The sequence below is a fragment of the Stegastes partitus genome, unplaced genomic scaffold (assembly GCF_000690725.1).
Source record: "Stegastes partitus isolate 25-593 unplaced genomic scaffold, Stegastes_partitus-1.0.2 Scaffold1866, whole genome shotgun sequence".
NCBI classification, from domain to species: Eukaryota; Metazoa; Chordata; class Actinopteri; family Pomacentridae; genus Stegastes; species Stegastes partitus.
In genome coordinates this window covers 94,565-111,456 of record NW_007579597.1, presented here as the reverse complement: position 1 = coordinate 111,456, position 16,892 = coordinate 94,565, and the positions used below count along the sequence as shown (strand labels likewise).

The following is a 16,892-nucleotide window of genomic DNA, read 5'->3' as shown; positions in this document are numbered from 1 at the left end:
TAAATCAGATGCCCCGAATGACACCGAGCTCAGGTTGCGCCAAAATGGCTCACGCGCGTATTAACGCATAACGGATTCCAGACGTCTTTATTTTATCTTTTTTTTTTTTTTGTCTTCACCGAGTTGCCAAAGTCTCTATATTCAACCAATCAATTAAAAGTTGAAGTCTGACCGTCAGCGGCGGTGGGCGATGCTGCTGCTGTCATCCGCTGTCTGGCAACAATTATGCCAGTGATGAATTCAAAAGCTCGAGCCAAAGAAGCAGACACACTCCGCCGGTTCCCACGCAATATCATCCACTCCGAGTCACTGAGGCTTGGAGAGTTAATTGTGTCTTTTCTTTCTTCTTTTTTTTCTTTTCTTTTTAACCTTTACTTCCTAATTTTATTTATCTATTTGTGAGTGTCCATTTAAATCTAATTGTGCGTCTCTTCTTTATATTAATGCCGAAAAAAGGACAAACACGTGATTAAACAGCTCCGTTAATTTGGTGGATTTTAAACATTAAATGTTTTAAATTCTACATTTTAAAAAAAGAAAGAAAAAAAGAAAATGATTAATAAATTATAAAAAGTTTTTAAATAAATCCTAAACGTGTGAAGTATAAAAAGTTATTGTGAACATTTATTCTGTTTTACAATCGAAATAAATTTCCAACAACAAACAATTACTATAAAATCTAACTTTTTTCCCAAGTATCGTGCAAAATGATTTCATTTCCTGCTGTGCATTTGTATTATTTAAAGACAGAGCTGCAGAGACAAATGCACATTTTCCAACCGTAATTAAAATTAATTGTGCAGCATTCTGACCGTTGTTTTGGCCTCATTACTGACAACTGATTAATAATTAATAATTAAAAGGTCAAAAGTCAAATTAAATGAATAGAACAAACTGGATTTTTTGCAAAAGATAAAAGTTACTGCAAATATGAAAGATAAAGCTTTATAATTTTTTACGCAAACAACATTTATGCACAAACATTATACATTTACCCACAAAAATAAAACATTAAACACTTAAAATGCATTAATTAATAATAATAATGAACAAAAAAAAGTGGATGAACTCATTTTTAAATTGGTAAATTAGTCACATTTAAGTGCATTAAGTAGAATAAAGGATTGCAATTAAAGCTGGTATTTATCTCTAAAGGACATTTTTAACCCTATTCTGGACTTTTGGGGTCTTTTGGACCCCAGACCATCTGGTTTAGGTGACAGGTATTGGGGGTTTTTTTTATTTTTGAAGACTTTTTTTTAAATATAAAAAGAGGGACATTTGTTATGCATTTGTAACCAAAAATACATCAACTTATCAGAAAATGTATAAAAGTCTATAATGAATACCAACTAATATTTTGCACATATTCTTTCTTGGGGACCCTGAAAGACCTTCTATGTATGACAGCATGAAAGTCCTGAATAGGGTTAAAATGCAGAAATATATAACCAATAAATCAGTCTGGTTGTTATATTGCTTTACCTACTCCATGCAGTAGAGCTGGATTACATTACCCTAACAATAAAAAGTTATGATCAGAAATATTCCAGTGAGCAGGTGTGTCTCTTTTGCAGTGAGCCAGTGTGTAAACATCAGACCTGCATGTGCCAGCACTTTGACTGATGCTGATCATGTGACAGTGCTTGAACTCTTCGGGCCCTCAGACGCTGCCAGCACAGGCACCACAGATCTCCAGCAAACGTGGCTGCACTTGAGGAATGAGACTCCGGCCGTGCAGATATGAGTGTTCCCGTGTGATGGCCGCCTGGAGGAGAGATTAAGGCCGATCATCCTCTGAACTGCTCCGGCTCCTCCTCTCGCTCCCTTCTTTTTTTTCCTGAGGCAGAAAACAGTCATAGAAAAATGTAAATCCTATTGTTTGCATTGGCTTTGTTGATGCAAAAGGAATGAAACACAGCCGCCTTGTTCGGTGGAGGGTGTCTCAGTGACCGAAACCTTTATTTATTTTTAGATAACTAGCAGAGAAAGGAGGCATGGGGCCACAAAACTAACACCCAAAGTATAACATCAACTTCTCCGTCTATGTGAAAGTGGGCTATCTTTTTTTTTTTTTTCTAAAAAAGATATCTTCATGTTTCTCACGCCTTGTCCACACTTTGATTCACTGATGCATTTCTGGTTGGATAATTGTGTCAAACCACACCTCAGCTGCAGATCCATCACAGTTGTGCTGCTGAAACTGGGCATGTGGGCCTTTATTCACGTCTATTATGTGGTGAGCTGAGCCTGTGATAATAAATCCTTGCATCCTGCCGGGGTCGTGGACTGTCAGTCTGAGTGTAGGCCTCAGCAGGCCCCAGAAACAGAGGGTTACTTGTACAACATGACGTGCCAGTGGGGAAGATCACAGCGGCGGCAGTTGCCTGGGAATGTGCCTTTGGTTTGTACACAAAGAATGCTGTCACTCTGCATCAGAGCTGCCTGATGGACAAACTCAACTGGTGTGTGTGTGTGTGTGTGTGAGAAAGAGAGCGCACCTCTGTGAAACACACCTCTGCAGATGAACGCTCATGCGCGCCGTGCAGCAAGCTAGACGCCAGTAAGTCTGGGCTGCGATCGGGAGTGTGACTGTTTTCAACATCATCCCTTTGCGTGTATTAATAGAGCCACAGCGAGGACCCATCCCTGCCCCATGACTGCAGGGCTCGCCTTTGTTCTTCTCCCGTAATACAGGCATAATTACAAGCCTTAAAGAGCCTCCTCACCTTGCTTTCTCTCTCTCTCTCTCTCCCTCTCACACAGCTCTTCTTGCCCACACCTTGGCTCTAAGGACTCAATCCTCCCTCAACAGGAGAGCTGTACATTTATTTAGCTGTACAAGTGTTGTTTTGCTGCACAGACTCCAACACAACACCTGCTCCCAAAGTCACAACTCCAAATGCCATACAGCACCAAAAACGCAGCAGTAAGTTGCTAATCGACACGGCCACAGCACTGCATTCTCCAGTAATAGAATTGCCCAATGACAATTTACAGCTGTGAGGCCTCACAAACTTGTCGCCCACAATATGAAACTAGCTTCTCAGCAGCCTTTTTTTTTTTTTATTGTGACTGAAAATTTTACTATGATAATAATTTGTGGCTTTGTTCTGGCTGGCTGCTCGGCTGAGGCCTGTGGGCAATCGGGAAGCAGTCCAGCCCCCAGCAGGCCTTTAATGCTGCTGGATTCCCAGTAGTTGCAGACAGGGTAGGACATGACCAAAATGACGGGGTTGGACAGCAGCTCAGCACCACGTTCAACCCACCAAACACTCTGTTTATAATTTCGCTGCAGCTCATACAGTGTGTGATTTATCCAAGATGAGGGGGGTGAAATCAAACCGTGCTGTAGAGCAAGAGCACTCTATCAGATTTTTTTTCCCCCCAGTTCTCTCCACCTGTGGGTCGACTCTGCTGTGAGTCGTGACCGGCTGGGAAATGGAGACAGGGGTTTTATTTTTTTTCTTTTTGAGCCACAGTCCCCTCTCCCACACTATTTCCACCTTGGAAGTTTTGCTGACTCTGCAGTCTATACCACAATTCTGCCCTCTTTTGGCAGCTTGTTTTCTTATTTTATGAACCCTGACATTTAGTTAGAAATAACGTGGGTGACTTGTGGGCTGAGTATATTTGTGTCACATAATATTGAAATCAAACATCCTTTTAGAGTTTGTCATTCTTTGTCATCCTTTTTTTTTTCTCCCACCCTTCTGGTTTCCAGATCATGAAAATGTGCATGCATGATGTTCATTTATAGACTGAGCACACAAATAATGTAAAAACACCAATTAAAGTATTTATCTAACTATATTTTAGCTGTATATTCTGGTACACTGGTGCATAATTTTGATCAAAGTTACTGTACATACTAACCTACAATTTGGCAAATGCATGTGTTCAAACTAGAAAGTTTTCAATGAGCAGTAAAATTTGTTCTCCAAATAATAATAACAAAAAACTTCAGCATTACCTCTAAGCAGCCAAAAAACAAAATGAAACTCCTGCTTGTAGCTATTAAAACATGCAGATCTGTCATTTTTCCTTTAATGCATTTCTATAAGTTCTGCAAAATTAAAGACAGACAATGTGCTCTCACAGCAGATAAATCAGCTCATACAGTCTTTAGAAGTAAAGATGCTTTTAAAAAATCTATTCAATTAGAAAACTTGCTAAATTGCAGTACTCCAGCTGTTATTAAATAACGTTGATTTACGCATTGACTCCAACAACGAAACAACGGCCCACCGCATTTATTTTGACATCAACACCAGATAAGATTGAACTCATAAATGAGACTTTTGTTTTGCCGCAGAATTAGTCATTATTGTGTTTCTATAAAAGAGCATCAGGTATATTATGGCGACCTAATTATCGAATTCTGCCTCTTTTAATCTTAAATATATACATTTTCTTTTTTTAATATAAGAAACGGATTTTAATTCGGGCAGGTTTTTAAATTTCTTTTTTTTTTTTGAAGTCCCTGAAGCAGCATGCTTTCTGGGAACCGTTGTTTATTTAACATAAGCGAGCAGTAGTAGTAGTATAGAATTTCTACCTGGCCAAGTGATATTTATTTCAGAATCTATGGAAGGAGGTGGCTCTTGGCCGCGGAGCTGCATCCTGTATCATATGTTAATGAAGTTCATGGTGGAGCTCCAGTGACAGCCGGCTGCTGAACACCAATCAGAGAGCTCGCAGATGGAATGCAGTGTGTTTGAGGCTCTGCGCGCAGGAGGTGTTTGAAGAACCATGTCAGCTCCTCCAGTGATGTAAAGAAGGATCCCTTTCGCTTTTATTTGATTTTGCCTCCCAATCAGCTGTGAACATGCTCACTGTGACTTATTACTGCCGGGAAGTTTTTTTCGCAAACAATTCGTTGGATCTAAGTGTGGATTTGTTCCAGGTTTTCCTCGCTGTCCGACAGAACTCATGAAACCCTCTTCAGAGCGACGGTTTATGGACTCGCGTATTAGCTAATGATGTCTGTGGGTTTCATGCCTGACAGTCTGAATGGCTCAGATCCCTCCAAATCGGCCTTCCTAGAGTTTGGCCACGGACACCCGACGCACCAGCAGCACTCTCCCGGACTCTCCCACATTTACCCGGTTCATGGCTTGCACGCTGCTGGGCATTCCCAGCACGAAAGTCCTTTTCCTGGCAACACGTCCTATGGCCGCTCTTTGGGCTACGCCTACCCAGGCGCGGTGAACACTCATCCCCCGTCTGCGTACATGCCCTACCAGCACAGCAATCACAGCAACAGCAGCAGTCTGGTCCACAGCAGATTAGAGCAGACAGGTATGTGAGAAAGTCAAACCGAGCAGCACTAAACTGTTCTTCCATTAATGACTATAAAATTGATCTGCCATTGCGCCTGAGCGTAATTACGCACATGGCGCGCATTTTTCCTGGTACGAAAAATCGTGCATGTCAGGGTGTAGTACGTAAAATAAATAAATTAAAATAAATTAAAAAGGAGAGAGAAAAAAAATGTCTTTTTCTTCATATTAAAATGTTTTACAATCAAAGTTTATTGCAGCATTGGGCATCAGCAGGCATACTGTCACTCAATCACCAATGTACAAACAAGGTCAAGGATTAAACCAATGCGTCTTGGAGGGATGCTCCCTGTTTGCCACTTGTGTTATATAATGAAGGCAGATGGTGCCATTAATTTTATTGACCATAATTTTCTGTGGGAAATTCAAATTATGGCCCGTGTAGTCTGGGCGTACCTCAGGAACTCGTTTCTACCCTCACTGTTAGTGCACATTAACGCAATGTTTCCAGAAACTAGCGATCCTTTCAGCCTGCTTGTGGGAATACTTTCCACATCACAACAATATTTGTTGTTGTATCAGGGAGGTATTATGAGTCAGAAATGTCAGTCCCATGTGAACTTCTCACAGATATCCAGTGAAAATTCGGGTAGAATTCTGGACACGTGAATGGAAACATATCTCTTGGATTTTAGGCCCTGACACTGGTGTGTTTATAGCATGAGGTGCAGGACCTGTCGAGGCACTAGATTTTGGTTTGTTTTGAATCTGTAAAACTGAACAATTTATCAAATGTTGTCTAAAGTGTTGTACATTTTTGTTAGCTATAGGGATCAACCTGAAAGTCTGCTGATCAGATGTGACTTTTACTGTTCGCCTGAAGAAGAAATGCCATAAATCACAACTCTTCTCCACTTGAACTCTGTCTGTTCTCTGTTTCATGCACAAGATCGCGACAAGTCCACGGTGATTGAAAACAGGGATATTCGCCTGAATGGCAAGGGCAAGAAAATCCGCAAGCCTCGGACCATCTACTCCAGTCTGCAGCTCCAGGCTCTGCACCAGCGCTTCCAGCAGACCCAGTACCTGGCCTTACCGGAGCGCGCCGACCTGGCGGCCAAGCTGGGACTCACCCAGACTCAGGTGGGCCTCGAACGCATCCAGGAGTTGTCAGTGGATCAGGGAATGTGTAGGGCAGAAGCTACATGCACTCTTATTATTTGGGGAATTTAATAAGTTGTAAAGGAGGCTGAAAATTTTAAGCCAAAAAATATGGGCTGTGCATATTTAGCATTTAGTGCCTTACTGTATATCTAATTGTCGTTGTTGCAGTTTAATATTTAGTGTGTTAAATTATAACTTACAGCAGACTGAAGTAAAAAAAAAAAAATGTAACTGAGTCACAAAGGACGTTCCTCTCTGGTTGAACCTCTCATTTGCAGCATTATCAAGGATCACGGTGCTTGTGCGCATTAAATGAAAAGCGAATTTGTTACTCAATCCTTTAATGCGCGCCTTGTTTACTGTACTTAATTTCGTGGCTGCATTTCCTTTGTCAGCTGTGGTCCTTGAAGTGGTCTTTGTGAATAGAGCATGACCGCAGCATAGTTACAAAATTATCAAAAGGGGGAGAAAAAAAAAATCGGCCATTACAGGTCTGCAAAATTACAGGGATGTCAGCTGCTTTTAAATTTTACAGTAGCTCAAACCACGAGATTAAACCTGTTATTTATAACTCTTCTTAAATGTACTTATTTATTTTTCTCCATAGCTTGATTGTTTTTTTAATCACATTTCCAATATTGCTGTTATGCGCTTTTACGCACAGACACCTGGTTGCGTAAATCTCTCATACATCTTTACGCACCAGCTATATGGTTACACACGTGCACAATACATGCACACGCCTCATAATAATTTCACATGCATGTGCATTTCGGACACCCACAGGTGCCCGTGTCCTGTCAACTCATCTTTCTCAGATGGGACGAAATGAGGCCTTCAGTTTTCGCATCGGTTTTTACAAAAAAAAAAAAGAAAATATTACGTTGTCTTAGTTGCAAAATAGGAGCAAAACAATGAAATGAATCCTCTCTGTCATGTCAGCGGCCTCCTGCATACTATACTTTAATCCCTCCCAACAATTATCTCCCCGTTGTGCTGCATTTCGTGCTGCTCGCTTGCTTTTTATGATTATTCACACCATTGTTCTCGGGTAGAAAAAAAAATAGGCATCTTGATTTGCAGAAATTTTCCCTCTGACCTACCACAGCGCCTTTTTGGGGCTGTTTTTTATTTCACAATACTCTCAGTCTCTTATTGCTTGCTGTCACACTCATGCACCACTGGCCTTATAAAACAACACGAGAGCTCAGTTTTAATGGGTTACAAGTGCCACTCAAGCCTGCAGGATTTGCAAAAGCAACACAAAAAAAGATGAGTTATTAGCAGTTTTCCTTTTTTATTGGTAACAATAGTCACTCCAGGGCAATTCTGATGAAAAGTGTGTTAAGTTTTATAAGGGGAAATATGCTAATAAAAAGCCCTTGAGTGTGATAATTCCTTTATATTACTGCTGATTGTTAACCACAATGACAACTATGTGCTTTTTCCCCTCTTTGCTTTTCCCGCTTTTAGGTGAAAATATGGTTTCAAAATAAGCGCTCTAAGTATAAAAAGATCATGAAGCATGGCAGCGGATCAGAGGGGGAACACATCCACAGCACCAACTCCATCTCCCCCTGCTCGCCCGCGCTGCCACAGCTTTGGGAGGTCTCCATGGCGAACAAAGGAGGCCCAGTTCACCCAAACAATTACATGAACAGTTTCGGTCATTGGTACCCGAACCATCACCCTCACCAGGACGCCATGTCCAGGCCTCAGATGATGTGAGTGGATTGTTTTTGGTGTCCAGCAGGCGACAGCGAACTTCTCTGGAGGCCCTTCCTCTCAGAGCTGAACTGCGTGTTTATTAGACTTTGTTCACTGTATTTGGTGTGAATTCAGTTTTCACTGCAAAATTCAAAACCAGGCATCAAATAGGGTTTTTTTTTTTCTTGTTTGTTTTCGATTTTGTTCTGTCGAAGTCACTGCAAGTTCTGTTGCACGGCTTCACATCACTGACATGTGGACTTGTGTGTGCAGTTTAACAAGACACTCTGGATAAAGAAACTTTTAAAAAAATACATCTTGTGTGCATGGATTTACTTTACTAGAAAAGGCTCCAGCTGCCTGATCCAACAGCTTTGTGCAAACAAGCAAGCTGCTGGTTTGACGTTCGAATGATTAATTCGGTGACATTTGGGTGCTGCTTTATCAGTGGAATATTTTCACTGTCAAATAATCTCAAAGGGAAATAGCGTTTGAGTTTCTTCATCCAACCGTGACAAACCGCAGACTGCTTAAAGAAGTCTGGATTAATGACAGCCGGACTCAGCTGTGAGACTCTGATAAACAAAAGCTTGTAAAACGCGTTTCTGATCTCTAGATTAAATACAGTTTCTATGCTGACTTACTGTGCAGAAGTTTTCAGCTCAGCCTCTGTGATAATGCCGAGCAGGAATATCAGTTGTCTTTTGTCCATCAACGCTCCTGCGCAGCGATTCTCGAAAACCTGCTTGAATTTCGACAGTTACGCTTTGTCAAAACACCTGAGGAGTGATTCATTTGTAGACAAAAATCTGGCTGGCTTGTGTTATTTTTAGGTCCCAAGATTTTTGCACCATCATTGCCTTAAATTTAATTTAAAAAATACGTCCATTAAAAGAACATTTTAAAAGCAGGGTTAAACAAAGGGATTGGAGGTGCCACTTTTACGCACTGCGGTTGAATTCAGTGCAACTTTTACGCACAGGACAAAGGGCTATAAAGACACGTGCCTTTCAGATGATGTCTTTGAATTTAAAATGCAGCACTGCAATCAAAATACAGTCTGATATTATATTGAAAAAAAATAAATATATGGGCTGTATTTTTCTCTTGAGCAATCTTTTTTTTTCACATCGAAAAACATTTTCGTCTGCTTTTAAAGGGAACCTCTGAGGCACCATCCATCTTTTTTTTTTCCACCAAGGAGATGCCGTGAGGACAGGAGTGTGGACGTGCACGCCAGCATTTTAACAATATTTTCCTTCTTCTCCAGCATCATAAAATGATAAATGGCCGTGCTATCCACTTCGATAAACTGCGCCTGATTTATAGTGGTTTGCACTGATTTACTAATTCTGCTGCTTGTTCAGCTTAAACACAGAGAATTCGTTATTTATATCCTTACAAACAGTTTGCAGCAGTCCGGGCGCTGATGCCTCTTGATTAAATGGAGAGCTGATCTCTGATTAATGAATCCGCACAGTGCGTTAAAGAAACACCCAGTGACTTCTTTTTATCTTTTTCATTCATCACGCTGCTATCTTGGCTGTCTGGCAAACATTAGACACAATTTGTCTGATGACACACTCAGGGGTTAGAAAAATAACAAATCACATGGAGATTTAGTGGAGATATTTATCCAAGTATTACTCAACAATGCATCGATTAAAATTCTATCTATTTCAGGTGTAGCCTTTCACTCTTGGTGTCATTTTAAAGGAGCATAACGCCTCATTTTAAAGGCTTTTTCCACACCTGAAGCTGAAACTGTGATTTTCTTTGCATGCAAAAAGCTACATTTATGCACCTCGGCTAAATACCAGTAATGTGACTCAACTTTAATGATGCAGCTTCTCTCTGAGCTCTTGGTAAAGCTGTTTTTTTGCCTAAATGAAACATAAAAAAATAGTCAATTTGGATGCTAACACATATGAATGCATGCAAAAATAACATACCCATTTCTGACTGCATTCAGACTGATGTCCTCCACAACCGTCCAGTCACACAGTGCACACTCAGTCCTTACCTAGTCAGAGAAGTGCAGCCTTGTTCAGCAGGTCCAAAGCCTTCAGTGGTGTCTCTGTGAAGAACAAAGCCACATCAGAGTCCTGTGTTTTCACTCCTCCAAGCTGATTTTCTCACATAACGACAAGCATTGTGTTACATTAACATCTCCTTCTTTATATATATACACACACCCTCGTGCCCTTTTCCTCATTCCTGATCATTATGTGCCTTGTTAAACATGCGGGCCCAGGGAAGAAGAGGCGAGCATTGCTGAACCAAGTGACGGGGCATCAGGGAAAATTATAGGCAATTTCACATCTCCAGATTAGAATAATGGCTTGTGGAGTTGGACAGAGAAGAGTAGGACCTTTCAAACGAGGGGGGGACCAATTATCAGGCAGGCAGATTGAAGGGAAAGTGAAAAGGCTCCTCGTGTAATAGACAAGCTAAGAGGAGGGGATGGAAGGCTGGGAGATGGGTTGAAGGGTAATGATAAAGGCAAGTCTGACTGTATCCATGATGGGGATGGTCGGGGTTATCAGATACGAGGTGTCTGATGGGTTTTAATTGCAGGATAGCAATAAGAGGGAAAATAGCTTGTTATTAAATCCCAGTTGCTTTGAATGGGCGAATGGCAATGCAGGTCTCTGGGGTGATTATTGTTATTAACTTGAGTGATCTGACATCCCGGGTAATTGTGAGCAGCTTCCCTGTTGGAGAGAGTGAATGCATGATTTGGTTTCATCAGAAGGAAGGCTTTACTTACTCTGGGGCATGATGCACACACACTCTGGAGGGATTAAAAGATGGAATACAGTTTGGCAGGCACTGAGGCATGCACATAAACACACACTGAAATTAGATTCAAAATACTGGATTCAAGCACACCAGAAATATACAAAAATGTTGGACAAAAAAGCAGGAATCATGACTTCTTGTCATTTGTTTTCTGTTACTTTACAATATTGTGCAGGGTTCTTTTTTTCCAAATGCAGTCTTTGTGCCAAAGTTTCAGTTTTTAGGTCAAGGTAAGCAGCACGAAGGCCTCATCATGGCTACGGCTTTATCAGGATGTGATGACTGGCTGTGTAGCATCAGTAGCTCGGCCCAGCCTGCCCAGGCCCTGGTCTAAGGTCGGCCAGGGTTCACGAGTCCACAGCTGTCAAAGATGCCTTTCTCCCTTCATTTCATCCCAGTTTACTGCAAAATGGAGAGCGTGAGTGATCCTAATGCAGCCGAGGCCCAGCCCAGGCTGGGACTAAGTGTTGGACAGCTGCTGGAAGTCTTTCCATGGATGCATTTCAGTTCCCGACCTCCATCTCAACCCATATCGCTGCACCCCAGAGACAAGTGCTGACACCACACTGCTGATTGTTGCAGGGGAGGGTTCCTGGGGGCCCGGGCACCGACTCTATTTAGGGCGCTGTGATGTTGTGCCATGCAGGATCACATTCAAGTTCAACAGTTCACCTCCACCTCCACGGCTACTTACACTTGTTAATGTTTGGGGATGACATATATGGACACGTCCGACAGCCCACACACACAAGTGCAGTTCGAGGCAAACACACGTTTGTCTTCGGCACAAATGTTTCCCCTGACAGCCACGGCCGAGGGCCACACATGCTGAGGGAGCCACCACAGGGAGGTCACATGTAGCCTTGATGAGATTTCATTGATATTAAAAGGCAATAGTAATCATACCGCTTTTGTCAAATCAGCACAGTGCACTGGCACGATGACTGATGCCGTAGACAACTGGTGTTGAGTTCAAGGATATAAACCGAAGAGGACAAGAGGGAAATGGGATTACAGGCGCTGTGACACATTTCATTGTTTGTAGCAACATCATGAGAGAATGTGTGTGAAGTTTGGTGGAATAGATTAAATGTCAGGGGTGTGAGAGAAATCAAAGAAGAAAAAATACTTATGGAAAATGTGACCTAAAAAGGAAAAATATTTGCTTTAAAATATTAAACAAAAATTACAGTTTAATAGCAATTCTGTTACTAAAATGTAAAAATAAATTAGAAAAATTCTACATATTCTTCGGGACAGATTGTGCCCCTGAAATTCAAACAAAAGTCCACCTGAATTTTTATTAAAATTGAGTAATGTGAAAAGATTACAATTACTTTTGAAATAATATATATTACTATATGTTCCATAAAAATTCCTGAAAGGTGTATAACTATAAATAAATTGACGTTATCAGTGTATTTGACATTTCACTTCTAATAATATTAGAGATAAACCTGCCATTTAAGGCAGAAATATTTGCACAAAGAAAATCAATAAATATATATTTTACTATTTAAATTTGGAAAAACTGGTAAAAGAATCTAAATCATACTGGATTTTAATGTGTTATAGTGATAGTTTTATTTTTTTGCTTATTTCTTGTAAATGTTGTAAATTGTGTGACATTGCAGTTAAAAGCTTGACTCGACAAAAGTGATCAAACATGTCCAACATTTTACTGAGTAAAGTAACAATGTTTAATATTTAACAGCGTTAATAGCAAATTAAAGTAATAAGAGATATTAGTAGGAGGCCTTATTCCAATATAGTTTTTCTTGATCGACGTAAAATTCAAAAATAGGTGGGGTGGTACAAAAATGCAGGGTCCACTGTGAGTCCCACTGAACCTCACGTGTTGACATCCAGACAATGCTGCAATAAAGTTTCATACAGTAACACCTCCAGTCCTGAGCGCATACCATTCCAATTACTAAAAGCAGGAGAAAAGGTTATAAAACCACCAACGCCGTTGGTACATTTTCTCTCCGTGCGTAATGGCGCCTTGGTGGTCCATGTGGATAAGCTCTCCATTAGCGGTTTCTCCATCATATAATTTTTTTTTTTTTGAGCCGCATATTTAATAACGCATGGTTTATGTGGCCAAACTGAGCCTATTGTCCGCTGCCATTATTTATTAGTTGACGGAAAGAGAGGGCGGTTGTTTTTTTCTGTGACAGTCTTATTGTCGCTGTCACAACAGTCATTATCAGACTTGTTGTCATGTTTATCTCGCATCTCTCAGCTAATTAATATCGGTGTTTCCCACCAGGTTTGTGCCACGGTCACTCCCGTGGGGCCATTTAATCACGTTAAAAATTAAATGAAGTATTTTACCGTAAATTGTGGAAATTGCACCCAAAATATTGGGTTAAAGAGCAAAAGACCTGCTTATCTAGAGGCTGGGAGCTTTTATCAAGAGCTTGCCAAACTCAACAGAAAGAGAAAGTGAAGTGCTCCAAAAAACACACAAAAAAAGGTTTGAGTTTTGTGAGACTTCCAATATTTGGCAGCGTTTACTTCCATCCTGCTGAGGGACATCCCCCACTTTGGCAACGGATCGGCTTCACCCCCGCCCCCCCATGGTGTTTCTCCCTACAGCGCGCTGAATTCTCTCTTGTTATCTGGCAACACAGTGGTAATAAAACCGAGCGACTCCAACATGTCTGCATGCGTGCGCACCGCCAAAACCGAGAAAGTCAGTTCACACCATATTGTGAAATCACAGCCTCAGAGGCTACCTGCGAGCGCGGAGTGGAAAAATTCCCTCGTTTGGTCGATGAGATGAAGAACTTTTAGATAGTGAAGCTCACAGAAAAATAGGTCACAAAGACAAAACAAACTACTATGCTCTGATATGCTCTTATAACTACTGGTTTTCCTGTTACACGTCTGGACAAAGTAAATGAAAAAATACACAAGCTGAGTGTTTTAATCCACGTAAATGGAATTAAATAAGCTTATATTTTAATTCTAACAGGCATTAATGCTGCTTCTTTAAAAGACTCACATGGCACAAGATTGTTGCTCTTTGTGAAACTGAATGAAGAAGCTTTCAATGCATTTGCAATCAGCCTTAATGAAGTTTAAATTGATTTCTTAAAACAAAACTGTTTAACGTGAGACGGACCCTCGTGTCATTTTTTTTCCTACATCTCAGACAACAGATAGTTTATAAATGGGCTAGACACACAACATGCAATTAACACCTTTATTCAATTGACAGGAAGGCAACAAGTGGACTAATTACATGAATATAAAAATGGTTTTTGAAAGCACCACAGTGCAGTCGTTCAAACAAATATGATCATAGTGGTTCTGCATATAAACACGTATTTACAGCCTTCGACATTTTGTACAAATCCATATAAATATGACCTGAGTTTCTTTTGGAGTACTCTCTACAAACCCACGATTTGATTGTAGCATGGATCAACCGCACAGTTTTGTCATTATTCGGTTTGTGGTTACGCTACTTGTTTTAAAAAACAAAAAACAAAAAAAAACGTTGCATATTCATTTACAAAAGAAGTTAAGGAAATACAACAGAAGCGATAAATAATTTAAAAAAACACGCCACATGTCCGTTAAATATGCTGCCACAAGTGATCAGAAATCCCTTATGTGCTTTGTGAATGGAAAACCCAGTTCTGAAACATTCTCGATCATCCAAAACCAAAAGAAGCAATGTTTCATTTCAGGCCTGCTCCGAATCCAGTCAACATTTTCTCTGCAGAGTCATTGTGGTGGAGAGACCTCGTTTGGAGGAGAACAAAAAAAAAAATGAGGAGAGAAAATCTGCTCTTGAGTCAGTGTTAATAAACAGCTCCCACACTTTGCTGGGGGACTGGGTGGTGCACGGTGCCCGGGTGCTGTAGGTGTGATCCCTGCTGGTACCAGTGGTTGTTATAATCCTCCATGTACGGCGGCGAGGAGCTGTGCGTCGGCTGCGGCACCTGAGGTCTGCTGATCGGGGTGCTCTGAGGGGTGCTGTTCTCCCAGACTGCGGGGGAAGGAGGGGAGTTGCAGGCCATGGAGTCGCTGGCGTTGGGACTGTGCTCCAGGGGAACTTCGCCGTTTTTGTACAGCTTCTTGAACTTGGATCTCCGGTTCTGGAACCAGATCTTGACCTGTGGAGACGAGTGGGAACGTTAATTTCAGTGCAACGTAATTTGAAAGTTTGAGTGTTTTATAAATGTGTGTTTAATAAGGTTTGTAATCAGTGCTACTTGCATTTTAGAAATTAACAATGAACATTTAATTCTTAGCCAGAGACACGCGGAAATCCTGTGTGCCGTGCGTAATTACGCATCAGCGTATAATTACAGAGCGAATTATTGGCCACATTGGGAAGCCTTGATTCACGTGACTCTAAAATACTGATCGGTTTTGAAAATATCAGGTGTTACACCGGGTCAGGCTGCTTACCTGTGTCTGAGTGAGGCCGAGCTGAGCCGCCAGCTCCGCTCTCTCGGGCAGAGCGAGGTACTGCGCCTTCTGGAAGCGCCTCTGCAGAGCAGCGAGCTGGTAGCTGGAGTAGATCGTCCTCGGCTTTCGAATCTTTTTCGGTTTTCCATTCACCATGCGGACCTCGGGCTCTGGCTCTTCTTTCACTACAAATTACAACCAAATAAATACATGAATTTAATAAAAGCGTTCATCTTTAAGGCATAAAATGTTAAAGAAAGAACGAAAACAGTGTGATTGCTCAGATGAAATGAGGATTCTGTCTGCGTAAAAAGGAATAAAATGCTGCATTTAAGAAATTATTCCCACATTTTAGGATGAAAATAGCTTCAAAGATAAAAAGTAAAGTATGGCAGGTTTATAAAAAAAAAAACAGGGACACAAGCAGAACATCAAAATTAAAGCATTCAAGTTGTTTAATTTTACTCAAATTTGGCCTAGAGTCAAATTTCCAATTTAGCAAACCAGAGGCAACATTAAATCTAATAGAGTGAATATTACTGTCTTTAATTTAACCATCATTGTTTTATGGATAGCTGTTAATGACTGGCTCGTTCCCAGGCCTGTTGTTAAAACATGACATTAACACAAACCGGTGGGATTTTACTGAACTAATATTGTCTTTTACCTCTAAACACACAATAAATCAAGTGAATATTACACTCCTGTTATATTTAGATCTCTCATTTATCAGACAGATGTTCTCCAAAAAAACGTAGCACAAATTTTAAATATATAGAAAATGAAATCTCAAAATGAAAGAACTTGGAAAAGTACTTTCATACAGAATCATGGTCTTTTTTTCTGACACTATATCGGCCTTCATAAGTGAGTTGACCTCATTGAACAGATAAATCTGCTCTTTGCACAGATAGCATTATGCACAGTGGAGATAAACAACACAACCCGAGACTATCTCAACATTTACCTGAGCCCGGAGGTGAGGCCTGCAGGTGATCTCTGTTGTAATGTCCGTACTGTCTGTAGCTGTTCGTGTAGGGGTATTCAGATTTGGTCGCGTACGCTCCAGCGGCTCCCATTCCGTTCAGATTAAACTGATGGTGGTAAGAGTTCATGGGCTGTCCGTACGGCTGGCTCTGATAATATTCGTGATGGCCGTGGGCCGTCTGTCCGCTGTAGTAGCCCATGTCCGTCACCGAAGACTCGGGCAGCGTAGGAGAGTCCTTGGAGTTCGGGTGGCAACTCATAGATCCGGGAAGATCGGTCAAAATACTCGCAATCTTCTTCTCATACGTCTGTCCGGCGCTCATGGTGAAAGCAGCCCTCCAGGATAAAGAAAGTCCACTGTTGGATTCTACTTTCTTTTTAATTTTTCTTGTGGAGTGCACAAAGCAAAGCAAAAAAAATCGCAATAGAGAAGTGGTGTGTGCGCGCTCTTTGAACGCACGGTTTTTGTTGAGCCTATAGTCCACTGAAAGTCTTCCAGCTGCAGAAACTTGGTTGTGGCAT

At 41.1% G+C, this 16,892-nt stretch overlaps 2 protein-coding genes across 2 annotated transcripts; one reads left to right on the top strand and one right to left on the bottom strand.

Annotated features, from left to right (window-relative positions):
- The first annotated feature begins 4,757 nt into the window (after positions 1 to 4,757).
- Positions 4,758 to 8,464, top strand: dlx4b (distal-less homeobox 4b). The gene is made up of 3 exons (XM_008302738.1): positions 4,758 to 5,301; positions 6,232 to 6,425; positions 7,920 to 8,464. Exons 1-3 carry the CDS (start codon positions 4,980 to 4,982, stop codon positions 8,172 to 8,174), a joined length of 771 nt encoding a protein of 256 aa, XP_008300960.1. The 5' UTR covers positions 4,758 to 4,979; the 3' UTR covers positions 8,175 to 8,464.
- Positions 8,465 to 14,152: 5,688 nt separating this feature from the next.
- On the bottom strand, positions 14,153 to 16,892 carry dlx3b (distal-less homeobox 3b). The gene is made up of 3 exons (XM_008302736.1): positions 16,351 to 16,892; positions 15,384 to 15,568; positions 14,153 to 15,085 (listed from the first exon to the last, which is right to left on the bottom strand). Exons 1-3 carry the CDS (start codon positions 16,691 to 16,693, stop codon positions 14,771 to 14,773), a joined length of 843 nt encoding a protein of 280 aa, XP_008300958.1. The 5' UTR covers positions 16,694 to 16,892; the 3' UTR covers positions 14,153 to 14,770.

What these genes read in the sequence shown, in the direction of transcription:
- dlx4b (XM_008302738.1), top strand. Translation starts at nt 4,980, where the DNA reads ATGATGTCTGTGGGTTTCATGCCTGACAGTCTGAATGGCTCAGATCCC. An exon ending in CAGCAGATTAGAGCAGACAG is followed by an intron (nt 5,302 to 6,231) that starts GTATGTGAGAAA and finishes TTCATGCACAAG; the next exon opens with ATCGCGACAAGTCCACGGTG. An exon ending in TGGGACTCACCCAGACTCAG is followed by an intron (nt 6,426 to 7,919) that starts GTGGGCCTCGAA and finishes TCCCGCTTTTAG; the next exon opens with GTGAAAATATGGTTTCAAAA.
- dlx3b (XM_008302736.1), bottom strand. Translation starts at nt 16,693, where the DNA reads ATGAGCGCCGGACAGACGTATGAGAAGAAGATTGCGAGTATTTTGACC. An exon ending in GGCCTCACCTCCGGGCTCAG is followed by an intron (nt 15,569 to 16,350) that starts GTAAATGTTGAG and finishes TGTAATTTGTAG; the next exon opens with TGAAAGAAGAGCCAGAGCCC. An exon ending in TCGGCCTCACTCAGACACAG is followed by an intron (nt 15,086 to 15,383) that starts GTAAGCAGCCTG and finishes TCGTCTCCACAG; the next exon opens with GTCAAGATCTGGTTCCAGAA.